This window comes from Bactrocera dorsalis, chromosome 4, assembly GCF_023373825.1.
Source record: "Bactrocera dorsalis isolate Fly_Bdor chromosome 4, ASM2337382v1, whole genome shotgun sequence".
NCBI classification, from domain to species: domain Eukaryota; kingdom Metazoa; phylum Arthropoda; class Insecta; order Diptera; family Tephritidae; genus Bactrocera; species Bactrocera dorsalis.
In genome coordinates, this window is record NC_064306.1 from 15,068,752 (window position 1) to 15,088,407 (window position 19,656).

The 19,656-nt window shown below is 39.5% G+C and overlaps 3 protein-coding genes and 1 long non-coding RNA gene across 5 annotated transcripts in view; 2 read left to right on the plus strand and 2 right to left on the minus strand.

Moving 5' to 3' along the window:
* LOC105233463 (flotillin-2) overlaps positions 1-19,656 on the plus strand; it is a 351,794-nt gene that overhangs the window by 40,621 nt on the left and 291,517 nt on the right. The gene's annotated exons all lie outside the window — the stretch shown is intronic.
* The window catches only part of LOC125778392 (uncharacterized), a 50,420-nt gene that overhangs the window by 14,866 nt on the left and 15,898 nt on the right, over positions 1-19,656 (plus strand). The gene's annotated exons all lie outside the window — the stretch shown is intronic.
* On the minus strand, positions 4,556-7,733 carry LOC105231608 (glucose dehydrogenase [FAD, quinone]). Its single transcript, XM_011213008.4, has one exon. It carries the CDS (start codon positions 6,760-6,762, stop codon positions 4,900-4,902), a length of 1,863 nt encoding a protein of 620 aa, XP_011211310.1. The 5' UTR covers positions 6,763-7,733; the 3' UTR covers positions 4,556-4,899.
* LOC105231600 (glucose dehydrogenase [FAD, quinone]) lies at positions 7,990-9,831 on the minus strand. The gene has a single exon (XM_011212996.4). The coding sequence runs from the start codon at positions 9,829-9,831 to the stop codon at positions 7,990-7,992; it is 1,842 nt and encodes a 613-aa protein (XP_011211298.2).

The window sequence follows — 19,656 nt, forward strand, 5'->3', positions numbered from 1 at the left end:
CGGTTCACAACCACGCCTTCTTCCAATATAACGCTATTTTGAATTCCATCTGATGCCTTCTCTGTATAATATATATGTACATTAGGAACCAATGATGATAGGTAAATGACGGATAATGAAATCTCGATTATCACTTTATCTTGCGAGAGTATAAAATGTTCGGTGACACCCGAACTTAACCCTTCCTTACTTGTTATTTAATACTTTCAATAGTTTTTGAAATTTTAATTCTTAATGTAATATCTTTAATTGTATTCAGTGTTTACGTCACACCCGCAGAAGCACAATTTTTAAAGCGCTCAATATTTATTAATGAAGCAAGCAAAATTTATAGTAATCGATAACAAAGAAACTATCTTAGTAAAGCTTCCAAGTCAGTGAAGGAAAATTTAAATTCGGTAATCTTAGTTGCATGAGTCACTTCTTCCGATTGTAATAAATAATTCTGACAAGCATTCTTTGTAGAACAAGTGAATCAATAAATTTGCCAGACAACCGCGGCTGACACCAACTGGTTATTGCTAAACATAAGGGCCACTTGTTAGTCAAAGCAGTTTCATAGTTGTGCTATTTAATATTGACAGATATTGGGCCTTGCTTCTGCCACCTTCTTCGTATAAGTGATGAGTTTCTCTTGGAATATTTTTATATGCTTGTAAGACAATCTTAATTTTACTATTATATATTAATTACGCTGCTTTTTGAGTATATATATATTTGTTGCGATTTATGAACATTGAAAAGCCTTTGTGTTTCGAACTCGTTGCTTGCCTAATAACGAACAAATACCAAAACTATTTGAACTACAGCTTCTTAAATCAACAAAAAAGTATGCGTTAATCGTTTTTGTATATATTTGCGCAATCCCTGAGCTTTTTTACACTTCCTTATAAATTGTTCAGAGTGTAGCTGCCAAATTAACTATACAGTTCTTTAATACGAATCAGAAATTCATTTCCGCATGCGCAAATTGTTTGAAAAAACTTGTCCGATTGGCTTGAAATCATAATTACATACGACAAACAACAACCATAAGAAAAACAAAAAGACAGTTTGTGATAATTTAAGCAGGAGCAGATCACAACGACAGAATACGCCGTGAAAATGAGAGGAAAAGTAAAAAATAAACAAAACTATGTAAATATTTATGACCAAAAAAGGGCGAAGCGGCGAAAAACCGAAAAGTAAAATGAAATGAAGCAATTAAATGGCAATAACACGAACGCTCGAATAATATTATTTCAAAGTCAATGTCATACGGTAAAGGAAAAAATTGTTTACCGCACACCTCCACACTGCTGCTGACCTGCACACACCGTACATACCAACTTAAGCACTTAAATTATGCATCGTCTGCATGCCGTTGTGTGCCCGTATTGTTTGTGCAACAGATCGTGTCGAAGTGCCGGCGAAACTATTTCTTCAACTCAACTTGGACCTTTTCCTGTTTTTTTTGTTTTTGCTGCACTACGCTCGCACGCTGTCTCATTAATATTCTATATATGTACATATGTACATATAACATCTTAAAGAGAGTTTTTTTTTTAAATATATCTACAATAAATTTCCTCTTTTCGCTAATATGTGTGCTCAACAGCAAGTGTCAACTGACAATTTAATCATCTTTGAAATCATCAATTAATGTTAATATGTTAATTGATTTTCAACAGTTTGAAAACCAGCGAAGTATAGAAACGTGTTTGAACAATGATATCAAAGTGCAAGTCATTTGCCGGTATAAACGATGAAAAAATCTAAAAAAAAAAACAAGTAAGGAAGGGCTAAGTTCGGGTGTCACCGAACATTTTATACTCACGCATGATAAAGTGATAATCGAGATTTCATTATCCGCCATTTACATATTTTTTTATTTTGCTGTAAAATTAATTAGAATAAAATTCTGAGAGATTGACCGATATTTTCGGTGAAAAATTAGGTTAGGTTAGGTTAGGCACTGAGTTCTTCGTGTTCGATATCAGGGACCTTGAAAAGTCCGATCACGACAATTTTTCCACAAGTGATACCTCAGCTCAAATACCGTATTTGTGTAAAGTTTTATTCCGCTATCATCATTGGTTCCTAATGTATATATTATACAGGAAGACATCAGATGGAATTCAAAATAGGCGTGGTTGTGAACCGATTTTTCGTACATGTCATCAGGGTGTTAAGAAAATATTATGTACCGAATTTCATTGAAATCGGTCGAATAGTTCCTGAGATATGGTTTTTGGTCCATAAGTGGGCGACGCCACGCCCTCTTTCAATTTAAAAAAAGCCTGGGTGCAGCTTCCTTCTGCCATTTCTTCCGTAAAATTTAGTGTTTTTGACGTTTTTAGTTAGTCGGTTAACGCACTTTTAGTGATTTTCAACATAACCTTTGTATGGGAGGTGGGCGTGGTTATTATCCGATTTCTTCCATTTTTGAACTGTATATGGAAATGCCTGAAGGAAATGACTCTGTAGAGTTTGGTTGACATAGCTATAGTAGTTTCCGAGATATGTACAAAAAACTTTGTAGGGGGCGGGGCCACGCCCACTTTTCCAAAAAAATTACGTCCAAATATGCCCCTCCCTAATCCTTTGTGCCAAATTTCACTTTAATATCTTTATTTATGGCTTAGTTATAACACTTTATAGGTTTTCGGTTTTCGCCATTTTGTGGGCGTGGCAGTGGGCCGATTTTGCCCATCTTCGAACTTAACCTTCTTATGGAGCCAAGAAATACGTGTACCAATCATGATATCTCAATTTTTACTCAAGTTATAGCTTGCACGGACGGACAGACAGACATCCGGATTTCAACTCTACTCGTCACCCTGATCACTTTGGTATATATAACCCTATATCTGACTCTTTTAGTTTTAGGACTTACAAACAACCGTTATGTAAACAAAACTATAATACTCTCCTTAGCAACTTTGTTGCGAGAGTATAAAAAAAGGAAAATAATAATAACAGCTTAAACAAGAAAAGCGTAAACTTCGGTTGCACCGAGCTTTATCTCGATTTTGATCGGTCAGTTTGTATGACAGCCATATGTTTTAGTGGTCCGACTTAAACAATTCATTCGGCTATTATAATCTGGCCTTGGAAAATATGCTGTGCCAAATATCGTGACGACATCTTGTCAAAAAAAAAGTTTTCAATACAAGCCCTTTAGTAATGGCGGCATACTGGTCCAGTCTTAATTGACACATTTAGACTCAATTGACTCAGTTAATTATGAGCTCACCTCACAACTCGACTCAAATTATAAGAAACTATTCTCATGAAGATCATCAACATTTATTATGTAATATTTGTATGCGTCTTTGATATGGCAACATCATTTTTTATTTATCAGATGCCATTTAGGAAAATAGTAATTTTTTAACAACTTTTTTAGCAACTTTTTTAACCACTCTTTTAACTACTCAATTAACTAATCAGCATTAGTTTCAGCTAGCTTTTGAAAAGTTTACAAGTTCTTAGCAATTCAGAAACCGCTTGCAGCGAGATGAAGCTCTCTAGGGAAGCGAAAAGCATTTTCATCGGAAATCATACTCAAAGATCCATGACTCGTCACCTGTGATTACGTTTTTCAAAAATCGGGGGTCACTTTCATACATGTTCAAATTTTCTTGGCATACTTCCACTCGCCGGAATTTCTGGTCCTCAGTGAGAACTTTTGGGATCATTTCGCGCACACCTTGCGCATGTTCAAGTGTTCCGCCACAATGACATGAATCACAGAGTTTGATAAATTTAATATCTGGGCACAGAAAACGTCGCGCGAAAATGTTTGATCCTCCAGTCGCTTGGTCGTTAGCTAGGAACCCCCTATACCGAATCCACGCTCGCTCCGAAGTACAGTTGCGACGGAAGAAAAGCATTTCTATTACTTTCCGGACAAACCCTGTAAACTACTCAATTAAACTCTTGAAATTCTTAAAAACCCAAACATAATTAAAAAAAAAAATTGTTCGTGGCTCCTCGCCACTAATTTGTAGCTAAATAAATTCCAAGCACTAAAGTCACCCTGTATATATTGTCAAAAACTTGCGTATTTTTTTAATAAAATTCCACAAATATTTTATTTCTTATTTATTTATTTATATTTTTTTGTAGTAATTTCCTTTGTACTGCAATTAATTTTGATACACTTGAAGTCGCTTTTATTGCCATCTACGTGACTCAGTACGTTTTTACGCATGCTCACTCACCCTATGCCTTTTTTAAGTTTGACATTTTATGCGAACACCCTCGAAAAAACCCGTTCAGCAAAAATTACGCATAAATTTACTACACAATTTCATAATCTTCAAATAAAATTTGGCGAGAAGCCGCAAAGCGAAAAGTGACAAAAAGTCGTGGTCAATCGGCGAAACGCCGAAGTTGAATGAAAACCAATTTGCAGACGCGAAAACAAGTGAATGACCGAAATCTGATTTTCAAATCGAATTCGCTTCGAAAACTGACTCACAAAGCCGACGAATAGCAGCGTCGTTAATAATAATAGCACACGCCGAAGGCAACGGACAGACAGCAGTCAATGACAATGTTACAAACACAATTGACACATGCTTACAAACATATTTATTTTCACTTTAAAACTTAAGTATTAATTTTCAGTGCACTGATTTTTCTATTTCACTAAAAGTAACTGTAAATATTTAGACTTAGAATGCTTCATTGATGCTCTATAGTAATCTAAAGGTTTAAATTTGGAATTAACCTACTTGGCAACACATTTTTGCATACTTAAAACTAAAAACTTAATTAAACTTATTTATACTTAATGCTGGCTTAGACTTAGTACCACCCTGTCTTACAAGCTACTGTTGTCCCCTTTTGGAAAGCTTGGCATATAAATACAGTTTATGTTCTACTTAAAAATACTTCTACAATGGCGCCGCGTTATTGCTTGAAGCCGTGATCCTCTTTGATCATATCCGCCGCCTTCTCGGCTATCATGAAGACTGGCCCGTTCGGATGTCCGGACATGATCTCTGGCATGATGCTCGCATCGGCCACACGCAGATTTTTAATGCCATAGACACGCAGACGGGGATCCACCACAGCCGCCGGATCGGTTGCCGGGCCCATTTTTGCTGTGCCTGAGTAGTGGTAGATGGTGAAAGTGAAATGGCGCACATGACATTCCCAGTAGTCGCGTGTACCGAATTCGATACCCTTACATGTGGGTATTCTGCGATTCCATACTTTGGCGTTGATCTTCTTGAAGCCCGGATAGTTGATCAGACTGATCGCCTTCTGCACGCCACGCACAGAGATGTCGACATCATAGGGATGCGCGTAGTAGTTTGAGTAGATAAGTGGGTATTTTTGCGGATCTGTGCTTTTGAGCATGATGCGTCCGCGGCTCTTAGGACGCAATATCATGGGGAATATCATGAATGCATTGAGTTCTTTGTCTTCGATTTCCGCAAACATGGAATCGTAGATGATTTTTTTGAGACCAAAGGCACGCGATATCGCCGGATTTGAGGACATTGAGCCGCCTACCAAGAACAGTTCAATATCTGGCCAACCATCCTTCAGTTGTGGGTGGTCCAAGTCCCAGAAAGCCATAGCCTCACAGCCGCCGGGTGAACCGTAGGGACCCTCTTGACGATTAAAGCGATTCACCAGTGTCGGATCGGCGAAATCTTCAAAATGTAACGATGTTGCATTGGTCGTGAACGTTACCGCAGGCGCTGTATGATCTTGCAGATTAAAGCCTACGGCCAAGTCCACAATCGGCTTAATGCCCACCTCACGCAAATGCTGCGCTGGCCCAACACCTGAGAGCATGAGCAGTTGCGGTGTGTTTATGGCGCCAGCGCTAACGATCACCTCTCGGCGCGCGAGTATTTTGTGCTCGCGTCCGTCGGTGCGCACCATTATGCCGTAAGCGGTTTTTGTAGTTGGATCGATGAGCACTTTTGTGACTAAAGCGAATTTCTTCACGTGCAAATTACGGCGTTTACCCTTGAGCGGATACAAATAAGCACGATTTGAACTCCAACGCGTTGAGTTGCGTGTGGTCGTATGCAAGTAGTTGACACCATTTTGAATGTGTCCATTGTAATCGCGATGTTGCAAACCATCTTGCTGCACCGCCTCCAAAAAGGCGTCGGCAATCTTTGAACGCCAATTCACATACGACACTTTAACTGGACCATTGCGTCCCACTAAATCCTCATCAGCATCTGGCACATTGGAGCCTTCATATTTCTTGAAATATGGCAACACATCACGCCAACCCCAGCCAACATTACCCAACTCTGCCCAGCGATCGTAGTCACGTCGGTTACCGCGCGTATACATCATATAGTTAAGCACAGACGAGCCGCCCATAACCTTGCCGCGCGGCCAATTGCAACGATTGTTGTTCATAGCTAAGCAAGCGCGATCCGAAGGTTGCGTGCGATACTTCCAATTCATTTCGCCCAGTTGCAAAAAATGTGCTACTATGGGCACATCCATTATGAGACTCTCTGGGCCGCCAGCTTCGAGCAGCAGCACCTTCCATTTTGGATTCTCTGACAAGCGCGCCGCTATTGCACAACCCGCTGTACCCGCGCCGACAACAATAAAATCATATTCCTTCTCCATTTGCAGGTTATTGTCGTAATTTTCTAAATTTGCGTCTATCTGGCCGCGACGCAGAAAGTCAAAGGTCTCTAGTATTACATTGCGCTCCTGCGCCCAAGTAAAGGCGCACAGCAGGCATACTAGCACAGGTAGTAGCAAACGTGGTTGCAGTAAGAAAAACATTTTCGCGCACACAATTTTATATTATTCAGATTTTATAGACAATCGCACATATTTTTTTACTGCGCTCCGAAAATTCGCTACACTTTTACGTCTGCGCGCACACAAAAGTTTCAAAGTTCTATAGTTCTTACTTCATAAAATTCAATTCCAATATTTTTTTTCTTATTTTCAATGTTTTTATTTGCACTTTGCACTGATTTATATGTATTTTTCTAGGCGAATATAACTGATTTCGTATGCCTTTTCAACAGTTTCTTAACGCTGCCACCGCGTTCTAGCCACTTGCTTATGTTTGGTGTTGTTAGAACCGCGCGCCCGTTGTCTGCCCCGTCTGCAGTTTAGCGTGTTCTCGGTAGCACGCGTCTTAACGCCGAGGAAACGTAACTTGGAATGCTTGCCGCTCGGCTGTTGTATGTGGTTTTAATAATCGTAGTGAATAGACGACGATAGTGCCTACTCTTCGGCAGTCAGCTTCTTCATCGATATGCTTGATAAGCACAAAAAGCAAAACTAAATAGTTCAATGCAAATAAGCGCCAACATCGAACAGGTTGTCCAACAGCTTCAACCTGCGCGTCGACGGCTAACACGTTAGCGCTGGCTTCGTCGCTGGTAATGACGCAAAGGTTTTTGTAGTGAATTAAGCTGCGCCAGCAGCGACAACGTTGTTGAACTTGCAAACTCATGCGCTTGTCGCTCCCTACGCTCGGCGCGCCATAGCCACTGGCATTGCGCACACATGCGCGCGCTTTGTGTATGTGCGCTGGTGTGTGCTTCTTCTGGTCTATGGAAAGTGTAGTGCAAACGGTCGATGATTTTCTAAGCGCTGTTGCGTGTAAAGCATGGCAAATTTTGTTCTTTTGCGTTTTCGCTTTCATGCCGTTGTGCTGACGCTACCTGACGATGGACACGTTAAGCGCAACGCGCCACACACCATGCGCTGTGTCGTTGCGCGGCAGTCGACTATTTTAATTGGTTACTGAACTTGCGTTGCGCTTTTTTGACCTCGACAACAGAAATAATATGCGAGTGACAATGCTGAAGTGCTGAAGTACTCTGAACACAATAGCGCGCTGGCTTAAGCAATTAACGTTGCGATAACAGATCTTATAACTTAAAGTAAATTAATTTCCCTAACAACAGCACCTCTTAAATACCTGAGAAAAATTTGCTAATAACTCGTTAACTATGACAGAAGTTGTTTGCTTTTAATAGCACTTACAACGCCTCAAATATAGTTGTAGTCCTGCTTAATCATATCGGCTGCTTTCTCTGCTATCATGAACACCGGTCCATTAGGGTGTCCCGCTATAATTTCCGGCATTATGCTGGCATCCACCACACGCAATTGGTTGACGCCATAGACGCGCAATCTTGGATCAACCACAGCCGTTGGATCTGTGACCGGTCCCATTTTCGCTGTGCCGGAGTAGTGGTAGATGGTAAAAGTGAAATGTCGCACGTAGCACTCCCAGTAGGCGCGCGATTTATATGGCACTTTGGCACAACCGGGCATAACGCGCTCTAACATGCGCGCATTAATCGCCTTAAATGCAGGTTTTTCTATCAAACTAATTGTCTTTAGCACACCGCGCACTGCTATATCCAAATCGTCGGGATGCGCAAAGTAGTTTGCATACAAAAGCGGGTATTTGAAGGGATCACTGCTCTTAAGCAAGACTCGTCCACGGCTTTTGGGACGCAGTATCATGGGAAATATCATGAAACCGTCGCTTTTCACATTACCGAACATGGTGTTATAGATGTCCGGTTGTAAGCCAAAGGCGCGTAGCGTCGCCGGGTTCTCATCGAAAGAGCCGGCTAATTGAAACATTTCCAAATCAGGCCAACCATCCTCTAGCCACGGCTGCCCCAAATCCCAGAACGCGATCGCTTCTACAGCGCCGGGTAAGCCGAATACTCCCTTGCCATCTATGTATTTCATTATATTGCTAGTATCGAAGTAATCTGTAGTTCTGATGGAGCTAACGTTGGCGGTGAACGAGACTGCTGGCGCAATATGATCTTGTAGATTGTAGCCGACGGCCAAATCTGCAATTGGCTTGATGCCTACGTCGCGCAAATGCTTCGCCGGTCCAATGCCGGAGAGCATTAGCAGCTGTGGTGTGTTAATAGCGCCTGCACTTAGTATTACCTCGCGTCTTGCGCGCACCTGGTAGGACTGACCGCCAGTGCTTAGTATCACACCGTACGCGGTCTTTGTACGCGGTTCTATCAACACTTTAGTAACTAACGTATTCTTTTTCACATGCAAATTGGAACGTTTGCCTTTATGCGGATAAAGGTAGGCGCGATTAGAACTCCAGCGCATACCATTATGTATTGTGGCCTGTAAATAGGACACGCCGGTTTGTATGCGCCCATTGTAGTCACGGTACTTCAAGCCGTCTTCCTGTGCGGCTTGCACAAAAGCCGCTGAGATCTGCGAACGCCAGCCCGGATAGCCGATTTTCACAGGTCCTTGACGCCCCACATAGTCACGTTCAGCGTTCGGTATTTCGGAGCCTTCGTATTTTCGAAAATATGGCAATACTTCGCGGTAGCTCCAACCCTCATTGCCCAGCGCTGCCCAGCGATCATAGTCGCGACGATTGCCACGTGTGTACATCATGTAGTTGAGCACCGACGAGCCGCCCATAACTTTGCCGCGCGGCCAATTACAACGGCGATTGTTCATGGCCAGGCAATACTTATCCGACGGCTGCGTGCGATAGTTCCAATTTATTTCTGTGAGCTGTAGGAAATGCGCCAGAATTGGTATATCCATAGCCATATTTTCGGGGCCGCCAGCTTCGATCAGCAGCACCTTCCAAGCGGGATTTTCGGCCAAACGCGCCGCTAACGTACAACCCGCTGTGCCCGCACCGACGACGATAAAATCATACTCATTCAAGAGTTGTACATTATCATCCACATGTTCAATATTCAGATCATTTTGACCACGTCGCAAAAATTCGAATAAAGTTGTTATGATATTACCACGTTGCGCATGCGAAACGCGACTGAAAGTTGTGAGTAAAAGAACAATTAAAACTAGTCGCGTCCACATCGTAGTCTGCTTTTATTTTTCTATTGTTTGTGAAATTTATTAAATTCATTAAGCGCAATTTATATGGGTCACACAGCACCGTATTTGTCATACACCGATTTTGATCATTCGTATATGCAGCGCAGCGCATACGCGTCTTGAAATGTTCTGTAAACCGTGTGTGGATCCGCCACTGTTCCGCGAAGTTCTGTGCCATCTAACCGGCCGGTGATTCCATATAAAGATTCTAATGTCATTAAGTTGATTAGAGTATCTGAGAAGAATCGAAAGCGCTTCAAAATACAGATGTACAATCTTGTTGTAGGCATTTACCTATGTAAATATGCGGGTTTGTATTGTCATGCTCATCAGGGAGAGCTCGTTTACTAGCGCTCTATCTTGTTACGGTTCATTGAACGTAATATTTATTCTCTTAACTTCCAGCGAATGTTTAATTGTGAAACATATAGCTTTTGAAATCAACATTTAGTAAAGGATTAGCTGGCACAGTGTTATGAGATTGATAAAATCACACATAAATAAATATTTTCTTAATGAAAATTGAAAACATAAAAATACGTAGACCTTTTTTGTAGTATTTTAATTTAATTCGGAAAATATTTTTAATTAACCAATTAATTCTAAAATTTTGGTTTAGAAAAATAAACAATAATTTTCTTATGAAATAAAAAAATAATAATTTAATTCCGAAAATATTTTTTCTCATTTGTAACTAACAATTAAATTCTTGTTTAGAAAAATAAACAATAATATATGTATGTGTGTAAATAATTTGAAAAATTTAAGAAGATTAGATATTTGTAGTATTTGTAGAAAAATTCAAAATATTTTGATTATTATTTTTATATTCCAAACCTGATTTTTGCAACATATTTTTCTTCTAATACAGTTTAGTAATAGACTTATTACATTTCCATTTTGCTCATTGAGAAATTTACATCTGCGCACCTGCGTTCGAGTCCCGTTTTTTGCTGCGTAGCAAAATTTTTACTGTTTTCTGGATAATCTCCCAGTTTGCTTCACGAGCATGACGCTGGTTAAATTGTCTGCGTTTACAGGTATTGGGCCAACTAGATCTTCTGCGGCGGTGCGTTCTCGTTGCCATCGCACACATTGAAAGAATTTGTGTTCAGCATCGTCTTTTTCGCGTCGTTGTATAGACATGGCGGCTCTTCGACTTTTCTCATTCTGTGGAGGTACTTTTTAAAGTATCCGTGACCAGATATCAGCTGCGATGTGTAAAAGTCGACTGCTCCAAATTTACGGCTTGTCCATAAGCTTAGGTCTTTTATTACTCTGGCCATTCATCTGCTGCGACTCTCATTTTACCATCTTCGTTGCCATGTTCTTATTGTATCTTTCTTTATTTGTTCTATTACGCTCTTTTTATTTTCGGATGTTTTCTTTACTCGCACAGTTTTTTTCCTTTCGAATGCCAGAAGGTCAATTTGGGTATTACTGTATAAATTATATTGCTGATGCCACTCTGAGGGTTGCGGTGCGGTGCACTCTGGCCGATTTTCCTTTTTTAACACATCTGCCCAGGTCTCAGAGCCGTATAATGGGACGTAGGTTGTCGTCGATATTAACAGCTTTTTCTCTCCATGGTTGGCTATTGGTCTTCTAAGTTGGGAAGTGGTTTTCGTTGCTTTTCCTGCGGCGTGCTGGATTTGTATCTAGAAGTTTAGTCTGTGGTCCAGTATTACGCCTAGGGAGTCTACTGCTTTATGTGTCCTAATAATATCCGTAGTCGTTTGCATATAGTACATATTACGAAGGGTATGTGCTGGACGTTGTGTGCGTCGAGCCATGTTTATTTCCATATCATGAGCTAATTAAGCTTTCTTCGCGGTTCTTCTGAGTTTCGTACTGTAATTACTGCAGCAATAGTGTCCGCGGAGCCAATTAATTACAATTCGTCTGGCATTTAGAGTTTTAGTGTAGTATCTTAGCTGACGTTCTACAAGTCTGGCTTTAAAATGGACCCTTGTGTTACTCCTGGCATGACCGCTATCTGTCGTGATTCCTCTCTAGTTTAGTATAGCAGTTTTCTGTTAGAGTCGGGGATTTTAAAGCTTTTTTCAGAGCGTCGATCATATCCACCTATTATGTTTTCACCTATTCGGGCGACATAATCTAGCCATTGTATACACTATTTTTTAATTCGCTTAACTATGTCAGTTTCGCCGTATGTATAATTCGTACAGCAAATCGTTCCATCCACTGTGGTATGCGCCGTTGCTAATACGCAAAGGACCATATATCTTCCGCAGAATCTTTCTCTCGAAAACTCGTAACGCCGACTCATCAGATGTTGTCAGAACGGAAATAATGAGTTAATGAGAATTTCGTCTTTGTTTCTCGAGAGATCTCTTTACGACGTTGTTGTTGATGTTAATATAGGTTTAAAAAAAATGCTTCGATGAAGAGCTGTAACAAAAAGTCGTGAGGCCGGGAGTAAGAGAAATAACAATTTATCAAAAATTCTCACAATGTTCTATTAAGAATATAGCAAGTGTGTATTTTTCACAGCACACCTTTTGTTTTAAAATTCTTTTGTCCAACTATTATGCCACTCTTAACCACTGTGCAGCAAGAAGAAAGCACTTACCTTTACCCCTGTTTACTGTTTTAACACATTTATGTTACACTCTTTTTCTCTCGTTTACATGCTCTCAGCAAAAGCAAAAACACAAAATAATAACAATACCAACAACGAACGTTAGCTTTGTTTTGCTACTTTTGATTTCACGAGTGTCAATGTCATGGTCAGCACTCAGATCACCGCTAACGCTGCGGCAGCTGCCAGTTACTGCTTGTTGTTGCGGACGCTAGTGCGAGACGTGTTTTAGCAGCTTAAAAAGCATCCGCTTATACGCTTAATTTGTATGCACAGCTTGATTAAAAATGAATTTCATGCGGTCTTATTTATTTGTGTGCCCGAGTGTTCGTAAATGTCAGCTTTCATTCTAAATCTAGTTTGATTTTTATATAAATATTCTTCCATTAAGGAGTGTTAAATCTGTCTATGCATAATTCGTGCAAAAGTTCTTACTGTTCGGACTTCTTAATGTGTTGGCCTTGAGCCTGGTGATGTTTCTTTGGGGAATCATTATCCATGTTGAGTGAATTCTTATATTTATCCAGATATTAATGTATATTCGCTATTTACTCATTCTTTTTATCGCAATACACAAATCTGCATTCGAGCACATTTGTCTGTCACATGTAGGATCTCATCGATCTTGCGACCAACCTAAAAACTATTTGGCCGTTCGCAATTTACCATTAACATTATCATAAAAGATAATTACTACGCAACGGACAGTCAACTGGCGACAAATTACGTAAATGGCTTCACAAATATGCATGTAAGTAGGTGTGCATACAGGGTGGGCCATCTGTTACGTGAGTTTATAATGGATACAGCGCTTGATAGTGCTCATTACAAAAACGTGGACAAGGAATTAAACTGAAATTCAGGATGTGCCATTTGTATGTTCGTGCTTAATTAGATCTAACCGTTATTTGGTACTCTATTGTTAGTGCCTTAAGGGGGGAGCCTGATTTAGAAGCTTCAAAAAATATATATTTTTTTTGCTTAAATCTTTTTAAAAATAATCTAAGAATATCTCTCCAAAGTTTTAGATGGGAATTTGAAATATTTTCGAAGCTAGAAGGAAAATAGTGACCGAGCGTCTAGCGGATATGTATATGAGCGATTGGGCAGAAAGCGAAAACTTTGACGCGCCACTTCTCGGTTTTTCATTTTTACGATTTTTTTGGGGCAAAGTTTATTATCTTTGCCATTAAATTATCTTCTTGTTAAACTAAAAAAACTAAGAAAAGTCAAGTTTGAACATATTTTTAAACAACATAAAGTAAAATTTTTTTGATCAAAAACCACTTTTTTCCAATTTTTAAAAAATTTCTAATTTTTTACACTTTTTTTTTGGAATTTTTTTAGTTTAACTGGACGATAAATTATTAAAAAATATGAAGCTCTTTGAATTTTTTGTTTCCGTTAGAAATGCATCCTCCCCGCCGTCCGACAAATGCACATGGAAGAAGCATCGAACAAATGCTTCCCAAAGGCAGAATATCAAAGACTTCGTATCCAAAAAATTTGTGAATGATGTTTAAATATATAACTATAAACCCTAGAAATTTTGCTTAAGGGTTTCCATAGGTTCACTGGTTTCAAAAAATCTGATTTTTTATTGTCTTATTAAATTGTAACACAACTCTAGAAAATTGTCCAAATTCAAGTTGATCTGTGTAATAGTTTCGACAATACAGCCTTGAGAACTTGTGCGCTCGAGGCTAGATCGGCTAAGTGCGCCGTCTTTAAATTCGTATTTCTCGGAACTGTGTTTTTGAAGTCGGTTGGCAAGAGTTCTCGAGAACTACTCAACCGATCTTCATGAAAGTTTACACAGGTCTTTGAGATACAATTCTTAAAGACTTGGACGAAGGAAATTTTCATTTTTTTAATGCCTGCCAAAGATCCAATTTTCAGTTTTTTTCCTTCGTTCTAGTTCTAACTTAAGGTTTTAACTAAAAGCCGTTTTTTCACTTTAGATGATCCTGTAAGGAGTTATCCCGCGGACGCTGGCGAATCTTTTTTCCGAGGGGTCACCGGAAATTTTTTTAGATTTTTTTTTCAACAGTGTAACTTCAAATCCGTGTAAAAAGAAACCGCGTAAAAAAAGAGTTGGGTGTATATCCGTTATGCTTTTTGCATATACACATTCAGAACTCCCAAGTGTTCTGAGTCGAGTTTGTGATAGCGCTATCAAGGTGCTCAAAGGTACTATTGCAAATATTGGTATAGGGTATTCCCATTTTTAACACATGTTCTTCAAATGGCCAATGCCCGTTATGGTAGCTGTAAGTCTGTAAATACTTTTACTGAATTTGATAAGCCATTAGTTTTTGTCTTGTCTTATTTTGGCCATAACTGCTTTGATATCTTGTATTTGGTTAAGATATACATTTGTTTATTGAGCTAGCTCTTGATTGTTCGTAGTAGGACGGTATTATCTCTGCCTCGGATACGTCTAAAGACGTTGTTCGTGTACACTTTAGACTGCGCTAACGCCTCAGTGTTTTCGTTGCCGAAAATGTTCCTATGAAAGGGTACCGAAATCATGGACAACTGGAGTTGAGCTTAAGCTTTTCCTACATTTTTTGACTGCGTTGGAATCCTTTTTTTTGGCAATGTATATGTTAGCTTTCTGAGGGTTGTTTAGTAGAACTTCACAGGTCTTCTCTACACCTAGTACTGCCGCTTGGAAGATGACTCTCATCTCGTTATGTAAACACTGAAAGGTAAACCGCCTTTCTTTAGAATGAATTTTGACTTTTTTGTATATAACAGCAATCAAGTTGCTGCCTTTTTTGCCCTCATGAAAATTTTACAATTTTTACTGGTCTCCTTTATAGAACAACTCCGGTAGTATGCGATGATTTTTCGCCTTGAGTTTATCAAGCACTCAAGCTGGTATATGGATTTTCAAATGGTTTCACAAAAAGAAATCAGGAGATGGAGATTTGGAGATTTGGATGATCTGCCAGTACCCGCTCTATCAGGCGATAAATTATTTTTGTTGCAAAGAAAAGAGTTTAATTCGAATGCGGAATGGCTGGTGTCCAGAATCGTCCATACCATCTTACGCAACCACAATAAGCCAATATCCATAGATATTTCTTTTTCTTATTTCTTTTTGTTTTTGGATCTTCAAATAGACTTTCAGGGATTTCAAATCGATTTTCTGCCCAAAGCAAAAAATAGCCCAGTGGCTCAAAAAAGTTATTAGCAAAAATCAGCAAGTAAAGGCTCACTAATTTGTTGCGATGCTCTTCTAAGTGATGCAGTTCAGGATTATAGTCGTCTCGACGTTAGATGTCGTCTCTGCCCAACTCAGTCGTTTTATGTAAGAAAAACGTCTTCATTCTAGATAAATGAACGTAAAAGTTGGGCACCCTGTATGATGAATAAGGAAGATAGTATAAAGTAGAATATAAGGCACACGAATTCAGAGAACACTCCCAAATATCAAATATAACAGCTTAATTAAAGTTGAACCTGTGACATAACACAACAAAAATGCGAACAAACAACTAATGGAAATGAGAACGAAGCTCCAAATTAGATACATAAATTTGGTATAAAGTACATATACCTACATCTACATCAGTTTTATATTAATAAATGAGCTAAATTCACAACTTTTAAGAAATATGAAAAGTATTTTTATAGCCTTGCTATTTGACTTTTGTTCCGGCTTAGCAAAATTAGAAGCTGATAATAAATAATATATGGTGAAATCTATATATTCAATGACAGATCAAAGGGTGAAACAGGAACAGGAGCGTGGTTTTTCTGTAAGTTAAGTTCTGCTAATTCTGCATATCCAGACGGAAAACTTTCTGTTTATTTTACGAAATGTTGATAATATAAACTGGTATTTCCAGAAGTATACCCTCGTTTTCTTACTCTTTTTCGGGCTTCATTCATCGTAACAGTTTCTAATACACTTTTGTGGTTCCTACATTTCAGATTTTCCCTAATTTTTGAACCGATTGCTGAAACAAAATACGAAATCTAGCGAATATGAATGATGCTTAAACTTCAACTGAACCTTTCGGTGAAGTTTTTAATTGTTTTGCATGTCATTTGCGCGTTTTAATTACATAGGCCATGCGGTCCGACTGTTGGGCGAACGAAATAGTTGTTCGTGACCAACTTGCAGAATTTTGCAATTACAATAATCTGTCATACATGTGCATACAAATGTCAAAATAATGGCGAATTCTCAGTAGTCATTCTGTGATTTGACTAGCGGATGAAGCTTACAGGGTGCTCGCATATGTGTGCGTCAGCACCCACATAAATACAAATGCCCGCATGCAATTAAGTTTAATGCCACACAAAATTTCCTCCCCCCACTGGCTTGTGGTAGCACAGTGTGCACAATAATTATACATTTGCCGTTTCATTTACAATGACTTAGAGTAAACCACTATGTACGGACACTAATGTGCCACATGCATGCATGGAATTATTGATTAACTCAACGTTGAATGACAAGGAAATTTCGAAATAAAGTAGTCAAATACATAGTTTTTGCGTTCTGCTTCAGCACAGCTAGAATTAGTATGCAAATTTCAGAACTATAACGCAATACAGTAGACAGAATATCGTATAAAATATACTTAAATATTTATCTTATTTGCTCATAATGTCAAAATGAAGTTTCGCATACAAATAAATATGTTGAGTGATGAAATATTTCCCATACTCCCTTAAAGCGTGAGTTTAGTGTGTTGACATTCCATATTTGAAAAATTTGTAACTCAAATCTGTTCGAACTTAAAAAAGTTATGTGAAGAATGGCTGTGCAAGATGTCACGAGACTACGAGCCACATGAATGATGAGGAATGCACTGCGACCTTTGGTCTATTGTGCCCTCTCCTTACTCACATTGACTCGCCTAGACCCAGCCCATTAATAAAGTCCAGTAGACTTCCAGGTAGCGAGGCAATGCGATCCCTATCCGGAAACAGTACTCCAAGGGCCTTAGATCTGCGTCTACAGACTGCAGATGCTCCGGGGTTTCAGGCTCCATGTCCCAGACACAGCAGCTGGCGCAAGCTGATAGGCCCATGCTATGCAGATGCCTGTTTAGCTTGCAGTGACCAGTGTACCATGCGACTAGCAGCCTGAGTTTGTTTCAGGGGAGGTTTATTACCATTTTGAACCTTTTCAGGTGGTAACCTCCCATTAGCAGCTTGACGCGCCACTTACTTTCACCGATGAGGAAGTTGAGTGATACCATTCGTATCCAAATCCCTTGCCACAGACGGAATAAATATGTTAACGCTAAAACACCTGGTCGGATGAGTGCTCCCGCTCCTGAAACCTGGAAAATTTGCCAATCAAAGAGAGTCTTATCGTTCGATAACTCCCCTTTCCCCAATACTGGAGACACTTGAGGCCTTGTTACTAACGACGTTCACTAAACACCTGAGTCTAGCAGACTTTCGAAAAGTGCACAGCACTTACGGCATAAACACGCAAATTCTTCGTGGTCTAAATCAGAAACCACCCTGCGTGCATCATTGGATTTGCCAAAGCCTTTGACATAGTCAATTATACAGGGTAGGCCATTTAAAGTTGACCCATCTGGCAACGCTGTAACTTTTAACAGCGCTGACAAATCGGCTAATGTCATACCGCGTTAGAAGCGTCATTCGAAGACAATTTATACCATGGAACAGTACACTCCAAAAGAACGCGCTGAAATTGTTCAGCTTTATATTCAAAATAACTTTTCAATTGTGTTAACTCAACGTGCGTTTCGCAAAAAAAATAAAGTGAAAAGTGCTCCAGTTAAGAACACAATTAAGTCTTTGTACGCAAAATTTGTGAACACCGGTAATCTCAGTAATGCCAGTCATGCATCCAGACAACGCACAAGACGTTCTGATGAAAATATCGAAGCTGTACGAGCCAGTATTGAGGAGACTCCATCGACATCGAGTTATCGCCGCTCTCAGGAATTAGACATCTCTCGCACCACTCTCCGACGCATAATTCATAAAGATTTGAAGATGTTTCCATATAAAATTCAAATGGCACAAAAACTAAACCCAGCTGATTATCCGCGACGCCTTAATTTTGGCAAATGGGCCATCGAAATGGCTGAAAACGAACTTGACTTTTGGCGAAAACTCATCATGTCAGACGAGGCACATTTCTCGTTGAATGGAGGCGTAAACAAGCAAAATTGCCGATTTTATGCCACCGAAAATCCTCAATTAATTGAAGAACAGCCTCTTTACGACCAAAAAGTAACAGTTTGGTGCGGTGTTTGCGCGAATATGATCATCGGACCGTATTTTTTCGAAGACGATGATGGAGCCACGACAACAGTCAATGGTGAGCGTTATCGAGCCATGATAACGGATTTTGTGATACCCATTATTCGCGAAAATGACATGGATAACTTCTGGTTTCAACAGGACGGGGCTACATGCCATACAGTTCGACCAACAATCAATTTATTGCGACCATTTTTCCCCGGGCGATTGATATCGAAAAATGGTGATGTTGACTGGCCACCGAGATCACCAGATTTGACGCCACCAGACTTTTATTTGTGGGGTTATTTGAAATCCAAGGTATACGCTAATATACCTCCCTGAGCGGTCGACAATCATCTGTACCATTTCGAGGGCAGAACATTAAGTTAAGAAAAATTAAATAGGGATTTCACAGGGTGGAGTCTTCTCTACGCTCATCGTCAGAGGGAATTTCCGTCACCTCATAAACTGCGGACAATATTGCCATCAGGCAAAATTATACTTACAGCTACCATAACGAGGCATTGGGAATAGTCTATCACAAAATTTTTTCTGCAGATACAAACTTGAAGGGAATAAAGAAATAGTTTAACACTTTCTGTGAGTTCGTTCCCAGCTTTATCACAAACCCAACAAAGAACGCCAAACCTTGAAACCTTGAACTTTTAAATATTTTCGTCCATTACAACCTCTTTTGGGCGTCCACTTTGTTCATCAACTTCGGTTGGAATGTTGGGGAGTCATTCATAAATGGACTCCTTAAAAATCGTCTGGCTTAATAGTCTTACACTTACACTTGTATGACTACCATTAGCTGGTACTAAAGATTACTTGATTACGAGAGTGTCAGCCATATGTATTGCTGTTGATGACAGTTATATTGGACAAAAGCAAAAACAAAAATTACGTACTTATGAACTTTGGAAAATGTGGACAACACAGTTATGATCCAATAA